Source organism: Besnoitia besnoiti, chromosome IX (assembly GCF_002563875.1).
Source record: "Besnoitia besnoiti strain Bb-Ger1 chromosome IX, whole genome shotgun sequence".
In the NCBI taxonomy this organism is placed as follows: Eukaryota; Apicomplexa; class Conoidasida; order Eucoccidiorida; family Sarcocystidae; genus Besnoitia; species Besnoitia besnoiti.
The window spans coordinates 203,686-224,329 of NC_042364.1; the positions used below are offsets into that span (position 1 = coordinate 203,686).

At 60.1% G+C, this 20,644-nt stretch overlaps 1 protein-coding gene across 1 annotated transcript; it reads right to left on the reverse strand.

Moving 5' to 3' along the window:
* Nucleotides 1–9: 9 nt before the first annotated feature.
* Nucleotides 10–15,662, reverse strand: BESB_011960 (MIF4G domain-containing protein; the record flags this gene model as incomplete). Its single annotated transcript, XM_029359926.1, has 10 exons — nt 10–165; nt 531–705; nt 1,213–1,401; nt 1,712–2,502; nt 2,833–3,032; nt 3,217–3,375; nt 3,854–3,963; nt 4,364–4,716; nt 5,194–5,400; nt 5,586–15,662. 10 exons carry the CDS (start codon nt 15,660–15,662, stop codon nt 10–12), a joined length of 12,417 nt encoding a protein of 4,138 aa, XP_029216593.1.
* Between the last annotated feature and the right edge of the window lie 4,982 nt (nt 15,663–20,644).

Genomic DNA, 20,644 nt, shown 5'->3' on the forward strand with positions numbered 1-20,644 from the left:
TCAGACCTTCTACTCAAGAGACGCCAATTTCTCGACTACCATGTCTGGCTGTTGGGGAAACTTTCTTCGCATGGAATTCTCCGCCAGACTCTTCACGAACGCCAGCTTCATCTCGTTCTCACCACTCACGAGTTTCTTCACCTCATCGTAGACCGCGCGAAGGAACTGTAAATAGAAAAAAAAGCAATAAGTTGGCACTGCTGCGGGATCCACTCCAAGCAGCTCTGCCGCCACCCCTTGCAGTTAAACAATGCGCTTCTTCAGTCTCCTCCATTCCAGCGAGCTTACACCAGACATCTGCCTTTCCACAACGCTAAATCATGACAGATTCATATGGTTAGCACCCTGCCGTAACGTGTAAAGTAAAAAACGTTTGATTTGATGCAAATCAAATCGGTGCATAGAGTCCCCTCGTTACACCGATGTATCTCGACTTCAGTGAATAGAAAGGGGAGGGGAAACAAAAGCGAAGGACGACGAAGAAGACAGAGAGATGCAATATATATTGAGCACTGGTCGCCCTGACTTACATCCCACGCAACATCCTCGGCTGCCGGGATCTCCAGGAAAGGCATGCAGCCCTCCTGGCGTTTTGTGAAATTCGGGCTGGTGATTGTCGTTGCAAGAATTCCAGCGAAAAGCGACAGCGCACGAGGGTTATCCAATGCGAGATCTTCCAACTGCGGCAAGAAGTTCACGTTGATCCTGTAGCAGAAGACAGAGGAACGAAACAAGGGAACATGAAGAGGACACGCGGCCAGAAAAAAACGCGGAGCGTGCCCTAAAAAAAGGAAACACCCTCGCGAACGGCGGTCGCTGCAAACGGCGTGACTACGAATATTGTTGCACTGAAGTATCCGCAGCCCACGACGAGTGAAAGCCGCAACCGGTCCGCGAGACATCCCACCGGCCCGTCCCCCCCCCCACCTGCCCCGCAGGCCCGGTTTTATCCACACACGCAGAAATAGTGCGCGGTATCGGAACAAAAAACGAGAACTGGGAAGAACCGCGCGGCGCGACACAGCGAGGCACAACGCACAACCATCCGTGCAAAACTTCGCCAAACAGGTGGCGTCGTGACTGCGGCGGCGAGGGGAGAAAACCCCGGGATCTACGCAGGCGCACACTGATACCGCGGGCTCTGTGTGTATCGCGCTCGCTTCGGGACGGCGCGGAGGAGCGTCTGTGTCCGCTCCCTCGTGTTGAACTTACACGTCGATGAACTGCCGAAGCGACGCCGACATTCGAACCTGCTCGCAGAGGATGTGACCCAGCAGATCGGCGTAGCGCGCGGATCGCTCAGGGTGGGAGTCGTCAGCCGCTTTCGCGCACAAAGCGTGGAACTGCTCCCGCCCTGCCGAGCTCGGCATCTTCAGTGCCTTCCACTCCTGCCAGAAGTCCCTGAAACGCACATCGCAGCCACACGATCAAGCGGCAAAAAGAATGGAAATACAGTGAAGCGTCTCGAGCGCACAGGCTGTGGCACGGGCCGGGGAGGAAGATGTCATGTTTGGGGCCCGCCAACGCCTGTTGAGAAGCCAAAGCAACAACCGTTCGGCGACATGCGTATTCTGCCTTCTCTTCCGCTCATCTGCTCGCCGTCCACGACAAACATCCGTGCGATTCAGGTCTGCCTGAACCGAAGACTGCGAGTAGCCGCGAGTTCCTACGCTATCTGTCAATTCCCACGTCCTTTCCCTCTGTCGCTTACGCGAACGGTTTGCCCTCTCTAACGAACTCGAAGCAGAGCATCTCGACGTCCTTCTTCAACTCAGGGGGCTCGCACGGCTCCGGCGGCGTTGTGGGCTCTGCCGGCTCAGGTCCGCTGCCGGGAGTGTTCATTAGGCCCGGTCCGCTGCCCGCCGGTGTCCCTCTCGGGCCGACGATACCCTTTCCTGGGGCACCTGGCCCACCACCGGGCCCAAACCGCGGGTGGAACGCAGACGGAGCTCCGCCCAGAAGCGGGGGAGCGTTTGTGCCGCCATTCCCGCCTTTGTTATGAGGGGAAGGCAAGCAGGCTCCGGCCCCCACGAAAGGCCCGCCCGGGTTTGGGCCCAACGCGCCCGAACCGCTGGGGCCTGCCTGGGTGCTCATGAGCGGCGGCGCCGCTGACGCGGCTCCGAACGAGGAGGAAGAGCCCGCGAGACCCTGCGACCTGAGGTTGTAGGGCGACGGGGGCCCCGGCTTCCCTGCGAGAGGCGTGGCCATAAGGGTGTCGCTGCTGGATGGCGTCGACCCGTACAGAACCGCAGGGTCGGAAGCTGCTGACGTGAGCGAATGAGACGACCCTGTCGCGCTCGCCGGCGCTGCAGACGAGCTCGACGAGGACGACGACGACGCGGACGCCTCGGCCGCCTTCTTTGCAGCCTTCTTCTTTTCGAAAATCGTCCTTTGCTCGTGGAGGTAGAACCCGTAATGCTGCTGGTGGCGCATGCCAACAACCGTAAAGGTTCCCTGCTGGACTGCGTGAATACTACCACCCATCAGCTCATCACGGATCGCCTGAACAGGAAAGCAATATTGGTTGCATCGGCACACACCCGCCGAGTGCGATGCTGGAGATGCGCACACGAAATTGCCTTCGGCACGATGCCAACTGGAAAGCCTCGCCTCGGCCACGCTTGCCGCGACAAACACGCATCCACCTCTTTAGGTGCGGCAAGCAAATGAAACAAAGAAAAGGAAGATGCTTTGAAACACGTACTGAATAGGATCAAGGTTCGTGGCTTAGAGAAATGCACACGCCACCAAACTCACGCCGACGAGCGTCACTGGCAGACACGCACGGCGGCACAACTCGCACCTCACAGCGCATGGACAGCGTTCGCTTACGTCCTCTCGAATCTGCGCGACAGATTTGGCTTTCTCTTTGAACACCTTCTTGGTCCAGCTCCGAGATTTCAAATCAAGGAGATCCTGGATTTTGTACACGATCCTCTTGCTGTAGTTCGCCTTCTGTTGGAGATCCTGTAGCTTGCCCATGAATTCCAGAAGCATCTGCTGGGTGTGCGGCTGCTTCTCCAAGGTGAATCCTAGGGCAACAGAACGCACACAGGCCGATACCGCCAAGTGCTTAACACGGATATCGCCGCCGATACAGAAAGCTGGTCACCGCCACCGGGGACGCAGACACCCTGAACTGAAAACCGGCCCCTTTTCCCGCGTAGGACGCGACCCGAGTGTGTCTACAATGGGAAAAAGTGCTTCTCTGCGTACCGATTGTGGTGAGTAGCTCAGTCAAGCACTCAATGAAGTGCTCATCAGGATAGACGTTGGGGTCTCCCGAGTCTCCAAAAACGAGAGAGGTGACGACCGCCTTGAGCACGCTCGGTGCGATGCACTTCCGCAGGTAGAGCTCTCCAATGAAGCGCATGTCTGGAAACACATGCGAGACAGAAGGCACGGGCCCATTCTATGAAGTGCATGCAGAACAAGCCAGAAGCCGTCCACGAGGCACTAGAGCATGAATTTCAGCATCCTTGCACGATCCACCTGGATCCCCGCAAAAAGCCTTGGATCCACATACATAGGACGAGCGAAGTTCAGAGGCAGATGATATCCTCTGAGACTCGCAACGTGCACAAGCAAAAAATTCGAGTGTCACCCCGTCCTTCCAAGAGTTGAATGCATCCCGCAAGCGGGCGCAACGCTCTAGTAGCTGTAAGGAAACTGAATTCCACGTTGGTTTTTGCTTCAAGGTCTATTCACCAAGCGCCCCAACACAGAGACTGCACGCGCAGGCCAGGCCGTCACAACGTTGGCAGACGCCACCTCCGCCGAAGCGACTGCTGGCCGAAAATTCTGGTCGACGCATGTCCACAGGCAACGCATGCGGTCTCTTTTTGCAACCCACTTCCAAGAACTCGGTTTTTTTTCTTCTTCAACAGCTTCTGCACATCGTCCTCAGAGTGGCACTGCGCGCGCTCCTCCTCCGTGACCTCCAACGCCGATTTGCCTTGAAGCCTAAGCGAAACACAACACAGGAGAGCCGCCAACATACAATCATCCAAGATGTATTTATCGCAGGTTCGGTCTAGTGTCCCGTTATACTATAGAGATCACATGGCTTCTGGTACTGAGCGCTTGCTGCACAATACGCGGTGGTGGCATGAGCTTATGGAGCCTCAAAACCCTCCAAATCTCTTCGCAGCTACGCGGTGCCCGACATGTTTTTGGTGCAGTTACCAAACAGCCCTCTGACCCGCGCAACTTGAACGACATGTGACTCAGTGAGCAGCCGCTCTCCCAGTAACTCAAACGATCTCGCACTGCTGCATGGCTCGGACAGATCTCTTCTGGTGAACGCGCTTCCGGAGCCGCCTCTCCACCCTTCCTTTACTTCCTCTACGTATTCGGCACTTACGCTTCGAATTCCTCCTGGCAGCGGTTCACGAAGGCCCTGTTGAAGTTGAGGTTTTTCTCCTCATCGGCCTTCTCAAACTCCAGACTTCGCCACTTGAGCACTTGGCACAAATCGGCATACATCTCGCTGTACTCGGGCTCGGTGACGGCCTTCGCGTACACCAAGTCTGCCAGCATCTGGAGTTCTTCTGCGTTTTCCAGCGACTCTCCCTCTATCGCAATCTTCTCAGTCACCACGGCGAATTTGTCGATGGAAATCTTGTTGAGAAGACTGTTAATCGCGCGACGCACTCGCTGCGGGCGATCGAGCGTCTGCTTCTTCAACAGGAACTCCGGGCCCCTCGAGAGACCAGCCTGCGAGGAGACATTAATGCACGCATCGGCGCCATGCATTTCTCCCTCTAGCTTCCTCTGGCAATACCGTTTACTTAGCGCTCTCTTTAAAAAGGAAGCGCTGCAAAAGCACACAGCGAAAATCACCCTCCCGCACCGCGACGGAAACTTCGTATGAGCGCCGCTCTCCACCAGCGCATATGCCACGCACGCCTCAGCGCCGCCACGGCCTTCATGAGTATGCCTTTGCTCACGCGCGGGATGATCCAAAGCGACCACTCTGTGCTGCAGTCTCTAAGCCGGCGATTCAGAGAGTGCGCAGTCCCGCCATTCGAAGCAGCACAGCAAGCACACACGAGGATGCGGAAAAGTGCAGCGCAAAGAAGCAGAGGAGGCCACAAATGGTCACGTCAATGTGTTTGCCTAAAATCTGGAAGGGAACGGAGACCGCAGAGCCCGCCTTGTTCGTTGACTTTGCTTCCTCGTGGGGCCCATTACCGGTGAAGATCCGTGCTGCATGTTGCCGCCGCTGGGAGGGGGACGCGAGCTAGAGAAGAAGCCTCCAAGCCGAGAGAACGAATCGGCGCCCATGGCTCCGCCGTGGTTGTGCCCGCTGCGGTTGCCTCCGCCGCCAAACGCTCCTCCGCCTGCGCCGAAAATGCTGCCACTCTGCAGCGAGTTTTGACGCGACAGCGCTGCATTTTCCTGAGAAGGAGGGACGAATGCACACCGGGAAACCAAGGCAGACACATGCGCATGCCTCCCTCGAAACGTGACCCGCACCTCCTGCAGCCAAAGAGCCTTCACACATCGCAAAGACGTGAAACTCAAAATGCCGTCAGTCTTCGCACACTCAGCCAGAACCCGTTATCCCTCCCCTGTTGCCTTACCTCCCTCCATTTGCTGGCTCCAGAAGCGTCTCTCCAGCCGCCGCTTTGGCTGCTGATGCTCCCGGATCTCTCCAAGACGCCTGCGCCGGGGCCTCTGTCGAAATTGTCGCCGCCACCTGCCTGAGGCCAGTCTCCGCCAGCTGCACCACGCGCGCCGCCTCGACCCGCGAGAGCGCCCTTGCCTGCTTGCTGACCTCCCTTCCCAAACAGCGAAGCGTTCCCAGAGGACGCCAACAGATGCGCGTTGCCGCCGCCCACGGCGTTTGGGACCCGCTCTCCGGCGCCTGCGTTGCCGCCGCCGCCCATTTTCGACTTGCCCGCTCCACCCGCGCCACCGCCTTGTTTGTGGTTCTTCGAGAAAGGCCAGTCCTTGGACGAGGACGCAGCCGCGCGCTTGGAGCCCCCGCCTTGAGCCTCGCTGGGATCTACACACCGGATGCGGCCGAGGACTTCCGGAGGCGAAAACGATCCATGGAGCGACAGGAAGAATCCGACCAGAAGTCTCTTGTCGTAGATACGCGGGGCGAGCGACGCTGTGGACGGCGACGATGATTTTGGCGGCTGCGCGAGGGAAGGAGACACTTCAGTGCCAGACCGGGGGCCACGGGACGACGAAGACTCACGCTGAGCCATAGAAGGCGAAAACACAGCGGGAGGCGCGCCTACAAGGCCTGCAGAGGAACCACGGGCGCGCTCAAAGAAGGGGGGGCGTGCAGTAGGCGTGTCTTCCGTAGGCGGAGACGGTGGCTGGGACGCGGCGTCGGGTGACTCGCCCATCTCTTTCGGCTCCTGCTGTGACGAGAGCGGGCTCTCACCGTCCTCGCTAGTGTTCGCAACCTGCGACGGGTGCTGAGCCGCGGCTCCCTCTTCAGCGGGCACCAACGGCAGCTCCAGCGCTTTCTTTTCCTCCTCCTCCGCCTTCGACTCCTCCACCTCCGGCAGAGACACCCGGGTGGGAGAGGTTGGCTCTTCTGGTACGCGAAGCACGTCCGTGGTTCGGTCTTCCTCTGATCCTTTGGAGTCACTTTGCTCTCCTAGTGGCGCCCCACCGTGTCCTTCGGTCGGCGGCTGCGGTTGAAGAGGCTCGAGACACGCATTCCCGATTCTCTCTTCTGCCGGCTGTTCGCCGATTTTCTCTCCTTCCTCTGGCTCTTCGCTGAGTTCTCCCTTGCACTGCTCCTCCGCACTTTCTCGGCGGTCTTCATCAGGTGCGCGTGGGACATTCTCCGATGCTTTCAGCGTTTGCTCCCCGTAGCTGCACGAAGGCGATGCAGGCAGGCGAGGAGACGGGAATGAGACCCCGCCGCTTCCGTTTGGCTTAGCTACGCTAAGTGCTTCGCTCTGTTCGGTCTCCTCGAGTCCCGTCGGTGTGCCCTCGACCGGCGACTCCCCCGCGCGCGGCGAGGGGACTGCAGGGACGCCCCCCGCCCTGTCTGCGGATTCTGCAACCTCTGCATCACGTTCACCCACTGCCGACCCTGCATCTTCTTCTCGCTTTTCTGTTGGCTCGTCCTTCTTTCTTGAATCCTCAAGTTTTTCCTCTGCGGATGGCGTCTCAACAGAATAAGGCGCTGCAGTAGGAACGGCACTGTCGGGGCTGCCCAGCAAGCTGCTGCCCTGGTCTCTTGATGCCGCACGCGGGCTTTCGCGCCTGTCGCACGGTCTGGCAGTTCTGTCGTCTTCTCGCCGCATTTCCTTCGGCGCCTCTCCGGGGGTCGACAACAGCGGAGGGGCCGTGTCCATTGGCTGCGGAGTCAAGGGGCAGGAGTCCCCCGGCGGGGGCGCGACGGCCTGGCCAGAGGCGCATTCGTCCGGCACAACTGGCGCGCCCGGAGGGCACGCAGAACCCAGGAGTGGAGCCTTCAGCATTGCGTTATTCCCACCAAAGTGCGGAAGCGACACCCCCCCTGGGGCCATAGGCGCCGCTGCAGTCGCCGGGAGAAGGGCCTCCGTGGGGTCCGCCTCCGACTCCACTCTCGAGCTTTCTGTCCACGAGCTTATCGACCCACGTCTCTTTCGCGCGTCGGCTAGAGACACGTTTGCGACTTTCTTTCTCAAGCGTCTTTGGGGGCTTCCGGCGTGGCTCACTGCGGAGGAATCGAGCGACTCGCATGGCATCTGGGGCACGAGGGGGTTCTGTGCAACTGCTGGTCCTCCTACGCCGTGCTGAGGTCCGCCTCCCACGGAGTGGTACATCGGGTCTGCTCCGGGGATCAAACCCCGGTGCGGTGCCATCTGGGCTCCAGGCCCCGCTCCGACGCCGGTAGGCGATGCGCTCCCAGCGCCCGCTCCGCCCATCGCTGGCGAGGCTCCAGCCAAAAGCATCATGCTGCCACCGGGAGTGCCAGGGAGACCTGGGGCAGACAGAGGCCCTCCAAACGAAATGGGAATAAAGGGCGAGGCAGATGAGTAAAGAGGAGTTTGTGGGCACCCTGGAAGCCCTCCCTGCAGAAAGGAATTGGGGCCTCCCACGGCGTTCATCCCCTGCTGCCCATACATGTCTCCTCCCACCGGTCCTGTCTCCATCGGGCCTCCGCCGCACAAGGGGGGAGCTGGCGACGGTGTGAAGACCGAAGACGGCGGCGGGAGCCCCTGTCCTCCCTGATTCCTACCCATGAAGCCACCGTGAGACGGTCCGCCACCCGCGGCAGCGGCCCCCGCTCTTTCGTTGCTGCTGCTAGGCCGAGAAAACGAATTGTCTCCCTCTCTGCGCTTCAGAGGTTGATTTTCTATCCGCCTGCTTCCGCGTCGTCTATCGCCTGCTGGAGAAAAAGCCGCCTGCTGCGCGCCGCCTTGAGTACCCTGGAATTTCCGCTGGTGAGCCGCAAGGCCTCCACGTCCACCTTGCTGTGGGGGCGGCGGCCCCTGCCCTGGGGCAGGGCCAGAGCGGCCGGGGTAGGCCCCGTGAGGAACCTCGCCGCCAAGGTGGGGAGAGAGTCCTACAGGTGCTTGCGGCTGGAGAGCGCCCCCGGGAGGGGCTGCGCCTCCTAGACCAAAGCCCTGGGCTGCCATGGACACGGGCGAGGCTAGAGAGGACTGCCCCACAGCATTATGGGGACCGGGGGCTAACACCGGCGCGGCCCCTTGGAGAGGCACGCCGCCAGCCCCTCCGGTCATAGCACGCGGTGGGAAGGGAGGCGCCGATGAGGGCGGGTAAGGGAAATGAGGGTGAAGTGCTGCGTGGTTCGGGGGGAGATTGACGTTACCCGTGTTCGCCGAGGAGAGCGCAAAATCCGAAGGAGGACCCGCACTGTGCTGAACACCCATGGCAGCCGTCTGCCCATACATACCCGCTCCGCTCTGTGAATCCCCGCCGCCTGCGACCGTCTCGGCCCCGCCGTTATTACTGTTGCTCGTTCCAGCGGAAGGGTAGCCGAACGGCATCCTTGCCCCACTTCGAGCCACGGGGTATTCATTCTGAGGATGCGAATGGCACAGCGGATGAGCGGAACCGTCTCCGCCCACCATAACTGCTCCAGTTTCGGCGTTTTTAACCACGTTCGGACCAAGTTGACCTCGGTTCCGAGGGAAACTCCTATCTCCTCTTCCGCCCCTGATTTCTCCCGTTGGGCCTTGGTTGCAGTCCCTCTCAGCACCGGCGTAGTTTGCGCCATTGCCATTGTCGTTCACGGCAGAGCAATTGATCGGCTGTGGATTGGGTTGTGGCCCCATATATGGCAGTTGGGGACCTCCCGAAAGATGTGCATGCGGCGGCGGCATGCCTAATGGCACTGGCTCACCAGGAGGACTACCCTCAAGCGGCAGGCTGCCGCCTGCTGCCGGCGGATAAAAGTAGTAAGGCGCCGACGCTGAAGGCGCGGGTACGCTACTTACGCTTTCCGAGAGGTCACCCGACGGGGTCGGTCCCATATTCGACGCGCCGCTGTTGCCTGCCGGCGCACTGCCAGTGCCAGGGTAGTTCGACGATCCCGAAGGATTGAAAGTCGAGCTGTATTGGCCAGCGTCTCCTCCGCCTCGTCCCGCGAAGCCCTGGCTGCTATTCGCCCCCCCCCCAGCGCTGCCCTCTGCGGGATTTCCACAAGCTCCCCGCGCGGAGCCTGTTTTCTGAGCCCCAGAGCATCCGTCCCCAGCGGCAAATTCGTTGTTGCCGCCTCCAGTCACCTCTGCATCAGATCCTTCTACGCCGCCCTCAGTCCCAGTTTGCTGAGGGAAGCGGCCCTGGTGGGGATGCGGGTACATGCGCATGCCTGGGTGCGAACCCTCCGCGAGAGGCGGGCCTCCGAGGGCCTGAGGTGGCGCACTGCCTGCTGGGGGATAAGCGGGCGGGAACGAAGCGTTAAACGGAAGAGGGCTCTGGGGATCTTGCTGTGGGCCGCAGCTACTAGGCGTCGCCACTCCCGCCGGAGGAGGGTGAGGAAGCGGATGGTGCGCCGATGGAGCGCATGTGTTGTATGGCGTGAAAGACGACGAAGCTGAGGGAAACGGAGGTGGGGACGAGCCGCCTTCGCCTGTTGGGATAAGCGGAGCGGTCTGACCAGCAGTTGCTGGCGGCCCTGCACCAAAGGCACTCCCTCCCACCACGTCGCGCCCGCTCGCCGGACTCGACGACTGCGGGTGCAAATGCGGGCGTGGCAAGAAACCCGGCTGCCCTTCATAGTTCGAAACAAGATGAGGGGGTAGGGGCCCAGAAGGCGGATGCGGACTGCAAACGGGCGGCAGGCCCTCTCCTCTCTCGCCAGGGCACGGAACCCCAGGCACTCCAGGCACCAGGGATGGGGGACCTCCTCGCGCCCCGAGGGACGGTGAGCTAAGTGCCGGCATCTTTCCTTCGTGCGAAGACGGAAACGGCATGTTTCTATCCCCTGCATTCGCACTGTTGTTCCCACCCATTTTCCCTGGGCCTCCAGGCAGTTGTCGGTCGCCTCTGCCTCGTCCACCGTCTTGTCCGCCCCTACCTCCAGCGGCATGCGCAGGTCCCTGTGACCCAGCTCCGTTATTCTTGTAATGGTGGTGCGGGGGCGTGTTGCCCCTCTGTCGCGAGGCATTTCTCCCTAATCCGCCAGCTGGTCCCAAGTTGTCTTTGCCTCTCTCCCTAGCGGGTCCTTCTCTAGCCTCTTCGCGTCCACTGCCTCTTGTTAGAGCCCCCTCTTCACCGTCGGCTTCCCCCGGCACACACCCTCTCGAGGACGCCCCGTGAGGCGGCGGGGGAGGTCGTGGGTTACTGCCTCCAGCAGCCCCCCCCTCGTCTCGTCCTTCGTTGCCGGTGAACCCACCTTCGTTCCCAGTGGCTCCGGTTTCACCTACCACGCCCGCTGGCGTCTTCGGGTTGCTCTCCTGGGTGTTGCTTCCCGAGGGAGATGCAGGAACATGAGGACCGGGATAAACGGGCTTCTCCGGCTGAGTTGTTTTTGCAAGCTGAGCGGCAGGCGTCCCCACCCCCGCTCCTCGCCCGCCATGTCCGTGGGGTCGCATCAGAGCACCGCCAGCAGCCCTGCCGTTAGGGCCCCAGACCCCGCGAGGCCCAGGGGCTGTCGCAGGCGGCGCAGGAGGAAGAGGGCTGTTGTTTGTCGGAGTCGCATTGGACGGAGGCGTGTGGACTTCTCCTAGCGAAGACGAAGACGACGGAGATGTATCTCTCCCATATCCTCTACCCGCAGGTCGCCATCCTCTGCCGGTGGCGTTTTTCTGAGGACTGCCTGTTCCGGCGGTACCCGGCAGAACGGCATTGCCTCCTCTCTCGTTTCCGCGCTCACGTGCATTTCCGCTTCTGTTGTTGCCTCTGTCGCCGCCTCCTTTGACCTGTTGATCTCCCTTCTCTGTATAGGAGCCGCGTGTCTGTCGCCCCTCGCCTCCATTCTTTTGAGAGACCTGCCGAACGTTAGTGTTTCTATCGCCTCTGTCAGCCAGCGCCTCGCGACTGTGGCGGAAGTTGCCAGCTTCGTCACTCGCATCTCGCGAAGACGCAGGACAGTTCTTCTCTCCGGAGCTGGCCGTAGGAGACAGGGAGTGGGTTAATGGTCCGGTAGCCGCGGGAGGAACGAGCGACGCCGAGAAGCCCTTTCCGCCCTTCGGAAAAGGTCCCGTCGGAGACGAGCCTCCCCTGCATCTCTCTCCGTCAGCTGCGCTCCCAGCTGGACTGGCTGCTGTCCGGCCGTGGCTGTACTGGGCAGACCCTGGGGTTGCTGACCCTCTGTCTGCCTTTCCATTTGGTCCCTTTTGCGGGTTGGTCGCATGCAGCGTCGCTGTCGGTTCCTTCCCTGCTCTTCCGTCTCTTGAAGACGACGGGCTGCCCTTTTTCATTCCGCCTCTTTCTTCTCCTAGTCCCTTCGCTCCACCGTAGCGGCCTGCAGGCGAGCCGAAGACAGGCGACAGTCCTCCATTCCCTGAGTGGAGCGGCGAGTTCCCAGGTATGCCCTCGAAGTGGGAGCTCATCGCCTGTCCGGCGGACACACTCGCGTCAGATGGCTGCGTCACTGCCTGCGAAGGCGGGGCCGAAGACGAAGAACCGGAAACTAGATCGCTCTCTGCAGACACGAATGACGCCTGCGGGCCTCGCGGGTGCGGTGCGCCGCTTCCATGTCTCGAGGACGGCAGGCCCCCTGGAGGGCGCGGAGGCACATTACTCACGCCTCGCTTTGTCTGGGCGGGGTGTCTGTTCGCGCCGCAGTTCTCGTCTTCGTGAAGAGTGAAGAAGGTGAAAGATCCTCTTCGGCCTCCACGGCCTTTCGGATGGTGGGATGCGCCAGGCCCCTCGCGAGGCGTCTCGCCGCCGCCGTACGATCCCCCCGAGGTCTCCTGTCTCTCGTCGTTGCAGACCGACGCACTCGTCTCAGGCGGGACTGACGCAGAGGCAGTGAACTGCTCTGACTTCTCGTGGCCAAGAGTGCGTTTCGGCGCAGGAGCTAAAACGACCGAGCCGACTGTCACCCCCGCAGGCCCCGGTGCACTCGCCGGCGCGGGTTGTTTCCGCACGCCGTTGGGCGAGGAGGAGAAGTCTTCCGCGTTCGATGCCGGTACCGCAGATGCGCGATCGCCAGCGCCGTCTCCTCCCGCTTTCGGTGTGCTGCTCGCCGCGCCTCTGCCCCGGCTAGTCGGGGGCGAAGAATGCGGCGCCTGAGCGCTCGACCCCACTGGTGACGCACCAGCGGTATGGTTCTTCTTTCTGTCTTTCTTGTTTGAAAACCCGGTCTTGGAGCCATCGTCTTTGCCGCTGTCGCCAGACGGGCTTCGGCCGTGGCCGCCCTTGGTTCCCTCTTCTGGATGCCCACTTCCGCCGCCCGCACCCGCGTGGAGCCGCTCTTCTTTGCCTTGCCTACGGCCCGCCGCCGCCGCGTCGTGAGCCGCCTCGGCGGCTGCACGCGCTGCCACCGAAGCTGTCCTTTCTGCTCCCCGAACTACTCCTGCTTGTTCTGCAGACTCAGCAGACGTCTTTCCTTTCTCTTCTTCCCTGTGCTTCTTCTCCTTTGCATCCCTCTTCTCTCCGCCGTGGGGGCGCGAGTCGCCCTCCATACGAGGAGACAAAGACGGGGCAGCGTCGCCTCCCTTCTTGTTTGATGCGGCTGGTTGAGAGGAAGCAGCATCGCCCGCACTCCTAGCGGGCACGTCGCCGGCGCTCCCCTCTCCTCCGGACGTATTCAGGGCCGGTGTATCCTTCGCTGCACAGCAGGTCCCCGCTGGCTTGTCGCCCTCTCCTTGCCTGGCTTGCACCCGCCAACCTCGTCTCTCGCCTTCTACCTTGGCCGCGTTCTCACGTGCCTCTTCGGTTTGCGGCTTCGACGCGTCGCCTTCCGGCTTTGTGTTGGCTCCGCCTTCTGCGTTCGGGTCCTTCTTGTCTGCTCCCAGGAAACCTCCGCCTCCTTCCAGCAGCGAGCCCCCAATGACGAGCTTTCCCGTTCGAGGGTCTCGGATATCTAGCACGTTCCTTCGTCTGGGGGGCGGCGGGTTCACTACACCCGTGGATGACGGCGGCATGGTCCCCGGTCCGCCAACGACGACATGCGGCCCGACGCCGACAAGCGGTCTACCCATTCCTACGCCGAGGAGAGGACCTGGCGGGTTTGCAGGCGGCCCGCGGAGGCCCTGGTTGCCAACCCCTGGTGCCCCTGGGGGCGGGGGGCCCTGCTGGTGCGGCATGCCCAGCCCCGGCCCCATCCCGCCGCCAGCTCCAGCAGGGCCTCCTAGAGGTCCAACTCCGCACACGACGGGCCCCGGAACGCCGACAACGGGCGGCTGGGGACCTGCCATGCCTAGGCCCCCAGGATGGACACCGAGGCCCGGGGACGGCATCGGTCCCCCGGGCGGAGGCGGGCCTCCTTGCGGCATCATCATATGCGACTGCATCGGCACGTTGGGCCCGCACCCCAGCATGGGGTCACCTCCCGCCGCGGTCGGAGGGCCCGGGCCCAGCGGCGGAGGTCCTGCCCCCGGCGCTGCCCCCGGCGCTCCGCCTGCGTGCAGTCCTGCGGAAGGTCCGCCGAGCTGCTGGGGCGGTCCCTGCAGCGGCGCCGCTGCTGCGCCAGGAGGCATGACAAGCATGCCTCCTGGGTGAGGGTGGTGACCAAGCATGAACGGCGCCGCGTTCGGGCCGCCTCCCAGGACGCGCACGGGGCCGTCTCCTCTGCCGCTGCCGGGGAGGTGGAAGGAAGGATGTAGGGGAGGGCCCATGAGCTGCGCGTCTCCTGGAAGAGATGGAGGCCCCCCTCCACGGGGGTGTTCGAAATTACTATGAGGCGCTGGAGAGTCCGTGCCAAGCGGGCCTCGTCCCCCGCCCTCGCCTTGAGAGTTCATCGGGGGGCCCCTCATTTTTCGCCCCTGGGAGGCAGGCATGGGGCCGCCCTCTGCGTGATTCCCCTCTGTGACTCCCCTCTCGGAAGCGAAGAGCCCCTCTTGGCGGCCCATGCGCCGGTCCTCAGGCGGTCCCCCCCGCAAAGGAGGCCCGCCTCCGCCGCCCATCAGGCCATCTTCGAAGTTTCCTCCGCGGCCTCCGGGGCCCGCCCCGCCGCCGAGTCCTCGGCTTTGCATGCCTCCGCCGGGTCCCATGGCTGCAGCAGAGCCGCCAAAGACTCGGTTTCCGTCGGCTTCGCCCCGCCCACCGAACGGTCCTCCAGCGTTCAAGCCGTGATGGGGGGGATGGGGCCGGTTGCTGTGCTGCGGGATCATAGAGTTATCCGCTAGCCTCTCGCGCCCCGAGTTGGGTCCTCCGCGACTGCCTTCGCCGCCGCCGCCCATGGTCGGTGGTCGGGGACACCCCGCGCTGCCGGGAGGTGGGGGACACGGCAGCGGGGGGCCATACAGAGGCGTCGGGAGCGGACCGGGATGGAATCCGAACGAGCCTCCTGGCAGGGGCGGTTGGGCTGCAGCCGTGAGGAGGAGTGAGACCCCGCCGCTTCTCGCTTCGTCGTCGTGCGGTGCGCGTGTGTCGCCGGCGCGGTCGTCTGGTCCGTTGAGTGGAGGGTGCGAAGAGGCTGGCAGGCCCGTCGCGTGTTGAGTAAAGGACGAGTTCGGAACTCCGTTCGTCCCCGGAGGCGGCAAACGGCTCGCCTGTGCGCTGGTCGGGTGGACCTGAGACGGCTGCTGACCCTCGCTCCTGGCGGCGCTCGTGCTGCGGTCAAAGCTCGCGGACGGCGGAAACGACGAGGCGATGAGCGGCGGAGGAAGACAACCTGGTTGGTTTTCGGCGTGACTCGCAGGAGGATGAACCTGTGTACAGGCAGCAGCGAAGTGATGGTGTGAACGGTGGGGCCCTCGCCCTGGGCCTCCGCCTCCTCGTCCCCGGTTGGACGTATGAGGAGGAGGAATCGAAGTCAGCGAAGACAGCGAGGGCCTTCTCCCGTCTTCCTCTCGCCCTAGATAGCGTGAGTCTTCTCGTGAAGATACAGATACATTTGAGCCGCCTTGAGAGGAAAAAGGGTGCGCACCGGAGCCTCTGCCGCCCGATACGCGCTCTTCGTGAGCTGAAGAATTCTGAGGATTGCGTCGCCGTCCTCTTCCCTCTCGCTCGTAAGCTGATGATGGTACCTTACTTCTCTCTCCTCCTCCTCTCACCATTTCTCCTCGCCTGTCTCCCACCTGCGCGCGCCGACCCTCCGCTCCGCCGTTCACAGCAAAGAAAGACATAGATGAAGAAGACGAGTCATGGCGCTCTCCCTTCTCTCTTCGGTGTGCCGCACGTTCTACGTCCGTCTCTTGGTCGCTATCCAGCCCAGGAATCTACTCACACTGCGTTGAAGGCACGCGTTGCATATTTGTGATTCGCTCGCCCTACAGAGCCAACCGCCCTGCTCTTCGAGGCCTCTTCCCTTCACGTCAGTGCGCCGCTGGACCTCCACGACTTCGCTCCGGGCAGACACACGAAAATCACCGGGAGGCGGCGTCTCCTCCCCTTGAAGTGTCGGCTGAGAAGATACAAAAATTCGCAGCATGAATTTTTACCGTCCAATTGAGTCTCTTAATTCCGCCGCGACAGTGGCGGCCATACTACCAAGTCTAACAGGAAACAGATACAACAGACATAGGGAGAGGGAAACAAACGAACAAGAAAAAACGTGAGGAAAAAAGCTCGTTCAGGACCTAGGAAACACGACAAAATTATTCAGTACAGAAAGAGGAAAGACGGCAAACAGGAATACAGTTGAATTGTTTCTCCCCCTCGAGAGCGAGGACCTCTTCGCCATGCCCCCCACGACTGCGGAGAGGGAAAACCAGAAACAGGAAACGGCATGAAAAATGAGGAGGGAACAAAACGAGGTGAACGATTTTATTTCATTTTTTCGAGAGAGATCTATTTGTAGATGCGACAGGGGAGGGGAATTTAGGTGGAGAAAAGAAGAAGGGAAAAACCGCTTCTTTGGCGATCCACTCATGATATACCCTTTTGTGCTCTCTCGTGTTCAACTTTGCAGAGTCATAGCGCTATCGAAAGCATAAAATCGTACGGAAAAGAAGCAGCCCCTATTGCCCGCGTTGGAAAAGACAGGGTTTGTATTTAGAGGGTAGCCATCGATTGCTGGTAAATGGAACAGTGGCTTCAGTTGACATATAAGGCGATACGGCAAGTGCTGCAAAACATGCGATCAGGCACGCCTTCACGACGTATCCACGACGGCACCAGAGGCCTTCTGTACTGGGTATGTGTGCCTCAAGTCGACGTCGACGTGGAGGGGTCGATATCACTCCCCCCGTGGGAATGCAGAGGGTAGCAGCACAGGGCGCGCGACTTTCGGGGCTGCGCGCGTGCTGCTCACCTTCGTCCAGTCTCTCTTTCGGTGACGCCACAGAGCCACTGCGGCGTGCGTAATCTGTCGAGCCGCCTGCGAAAGAATCGAGGGTCTCGAGGAGCTCTTGACGTTTCCCTGCGGGGCCCGGTTGTCTTCCAGGCAAAAGGTCCACTCCCGCCAATTTTTCATGACTCCACGTCGTGCTCCAGCAAGCTCCTGAAACGGCACGGTCCCAACGGCAGAGAGCACAAGCACTCCTTCAGCAAACAGCGAGAGGGAGGGTTGCGACTCCCGTCTCCCCTAAACTTGCACATGCAGAATCGGCACACAGTCGAGTTCATGCAGTCTTGGTGCAGGTTTTCCGGGCTATTGCCCAATGCCAAGCGCACCGCGTGGCGACGCCAAAAGACGGCGAAAGATTAGACCTTTTCGCTGTCCAGTTCTAGAGGACCCCCGTCTCGAATCCTCCTCACTCGGAGAAAAAAGCCAAACAGCAGCACGCGTTAAACTCGCGCAGCACATGAAAACGGGCAGCGTAAAAGTTTGCGTATCGCGTCTTGAGAATACACGTCGGGAAACGTGTACAGCAGTCTCCTTCGTTGCAAATACTTTATGCTAAGCAAAAACAGCATAAACTAGCACGCTCTCAGGAGAGTGTCGAGCTCGCAGCAGCGCGACAGCAATGCTCGGGATGAGGTCCCTGGGTAGCGGCCGGAGGTGAGCTGTTTTTGGGGAGTGTGCTTTGGCTTCTCAGACGCGCTCGCCAAATCGTCTCTTGGCGATCGGCTTGGCTCGGCGGCAGATCCTGTAACTATCCCAGCGGGTGGAGCAACAGAGGCTCGCTATCTCGTGGGGCGCAACCCCTGTAACTAACGCCCTCGGACTCGCTGTGCCATTCTTTTTATAGGTCCGGCGTTCGGACCTCTCCATCCTTGGGGTTGCACTCAGGTGCACTGAATGCCTTTAGGGACCTCAGCAATCACGGCAGAACAGGCAGCGTTGAAAGGCAGCAAGTAACCGCGCTGTCTGAGGGCCGAGATGTCGGACGGCTATCGTTGGAACCAGCAAACCCCGTCGTCGACGTTTCAGAGAGCCAACATTTTGAGATGGACACATCCATTTCTCTTCACAGGCTGACTACTCCGCAGTGGCAGGTGAAACCAGGAAACAATCTGTAGTGGGAAACCAGGCCCCTGTTGCAGCGTGGAACTGTTAGTTCGTGGGACTCTCTGTAATTCAGTATTGAACTTGCGCAGGATTATTGTCAAGTATTAGCGATGCGTCTTAGCCGCCAAGTGGGAGGAGGCAGCAGCCTCTCGGGATTTATAGGTTCGGGCGGACATGAGAGTGGAGCCTCTCTTAGCACAACCAGTAAAGTTTATAGAAGTCATATTGTTGTCCCCTTCATCTGACGAGCTCGGATCAGAGGGCACTCAAACGAGCCGCCGGCCTCGTCTTCTGAAGTCTCCTGTCCCTGCAACAGAGAGGCTTTGAGCATCCCTCTACACCACCGCTTTGGTGATTGGGGTTTTCTGTCGACTGCCATTCGGCACGCATTCGATCTCTTACAGAGGGACTGTGGCAGCAACGTCCGCTTTTTGAGTCCACTATGAAAAAACAGAAACCACGTGAGAGGTGGAACTGGCAGTTCCCGCTGCTGTGTACTGTCGTGTTGTTTTTGTAAGGGGCGGCGTCAGGGACTTCTATAGAGGTCGCTGTCGCTTAAGAATGGCGCCAACGCGCATGAACATCTCATCTGAGTTCCTATGCAACGTTCCTATTAGACAGTAACTGCGTGCGCCGAGGGTACGGTTTCTGTGTGTTCATCCAGCAATCACGACTGTACGAAGGTACTGATAGGCCTTGCCCAACCACACAAGCTGCGTGCGTTCGCGCAGTCATGGCAAAAAGGCGTAAACAGGGCTTGCTTGTTTATCAGAGCTCTGACTATGGTGGTATTTCGCTTTCGCATTTAGTCTAGCAATGAAGGGCACTTGCCAAACACGAACAGTATCTCTGAGTTTCTGTGTCGCGTTCCTGGTAGATATTAATTTGGTGCGCCGGGTAACGTGTTGTGTGAGGGATATGACTTGACACAGCAACGAGATGCCTGGACGCAATGTCCCTCACAGTGACTCCAAGAGGACTCCGAACAGGTAGGTCCCCACAGCGACACAGGGAGACAGTCGTTCCTCTGGGAGTTCCTATAGCTGCCATTGTGAATGCTGACTAGCACAGCCTCCGACGGCAGAGTCTGTAGGTCACTAAAGTTTCAGCGAGGCGCGGTCCAATATCGAGGGTGGCTCGCTTCCTTCGATGGCTGTTGTACGTGTTCCAATCCGAGCTCTACACAAAATTACAGGAAGCTTCTACACTCTAGCCACAGACAACACAGAAAGTGGAAGTCACACTCCTGCCTCTCAGTCACTGGGACGAGTGATAGTAAAGAAAGGGTGAGTGAGGCACGTGATAGTAAAATGAGTATGAGTGAAGCAAACGATAGTAAAATGAGAATGAGGGAGGCAAGCGGTGGCAAATGATAAACGCGAGCCGCTGGCATACTTTTCTTCGGTTGTGCTATAGCTCGTTCCTCCATCCTTAATCGAACCGTTCCGCATACTTGTTTTCGGTTGTGCTATCGCTACTTCCTCCATCTTTAATCGAAGCGTTCCGGATCTGTTTATAAGGAGTCAATAGTTGTGCCACAGTAATAACTAGCTCAGTTCCTCTTCAGTTTGATCCATCGCTGCTCAGGATGCCAGTTGAAACCGTAAGGCGGGGGAGGTCCACCTGTGGTAAAGTATGGAATAAGGAATGCTGGCTGAATTAGCAGTGCACGAACGGTAGCTCAGATTTAAGCACACCTACAGCAAAAATGGGGCGCACTCTGCTCTTGTCTGGTGACTTCCACCGTTTCAGGCCGGAGGCATTGCATTCGTTCTTGAGTAACTCCCCTGTGTTCCCTCCGCTCTGTCTACTGTATCCATGTCCCCTTTACTGCACATACACTCTGAACTCCATTGAAACATCTCTCAGTTCAGAGATGCACGAAACGGCAGTGTCCCGTTCTACACCGCTGGGATCTTCCCTTTGAAACGCAAACCCTCAGAGCGCCTCGCCTCCTCCCAACCTCGCCCGAAAACCAAAACGCGACGAAAAGAGTCAACAACACGAGTTCACGACGCACCCCGCGCGTTGAGACACTGGAAAATCGCCGCCGTCCTGTGTGACTCTTTCTTTTCCGCTGCTCCAGAGCGCCATCTCAGCTATGCGTTACAGTCTCGCTTAGTTTCCTCCCCGTTCACCCTGCGAAAATAGGAACGCGAGGCAGCAGCATAGCCGCGAGGCGATGCACCAGTCATACGAAACATGTGGCTCGCACTCTCCTGCACACGCCCCTGATCAGGCTGCCGGTGGATACCCGCGCGACCTCTCTGAGCGACACACTGGCTGCCTGTCGGTTTCGCGTGGCGGGAAGCGCGTGCTCGCTTTGCCTGGGCTCCTCAATACAAAAGCCAACCGCAGCGCGCCTCGAGCCTGTACAGGAATAGGTATCACCCTGTTGCCACTCATGTCTCTCTCTTTCTTTGACAATGCCCTTTCGGCGATTGCAGCCCAGTCACTCGGACAGCACTGCGGCGCCGTTGGGGGGAGTCGACGACAGCGAAGCGTTTGAAGAGCCGCTCTGTGGGGATCCGCCACCGAGTGACGACATGCGCCGAGTCTGCTGCGACGTCATGCGGCCGCTCACCTCTGATCAAAAAGGCAGCGGCAAAAGAAGAGAGAGAGAAAGGGATCAAGCTCCAAGCACCCCTCTCAAGCAGATTTCGGAGAGGTCAGAATGCGCATCACTTCTGTCGCCCCAGTGAGGCGCCGTGGTTG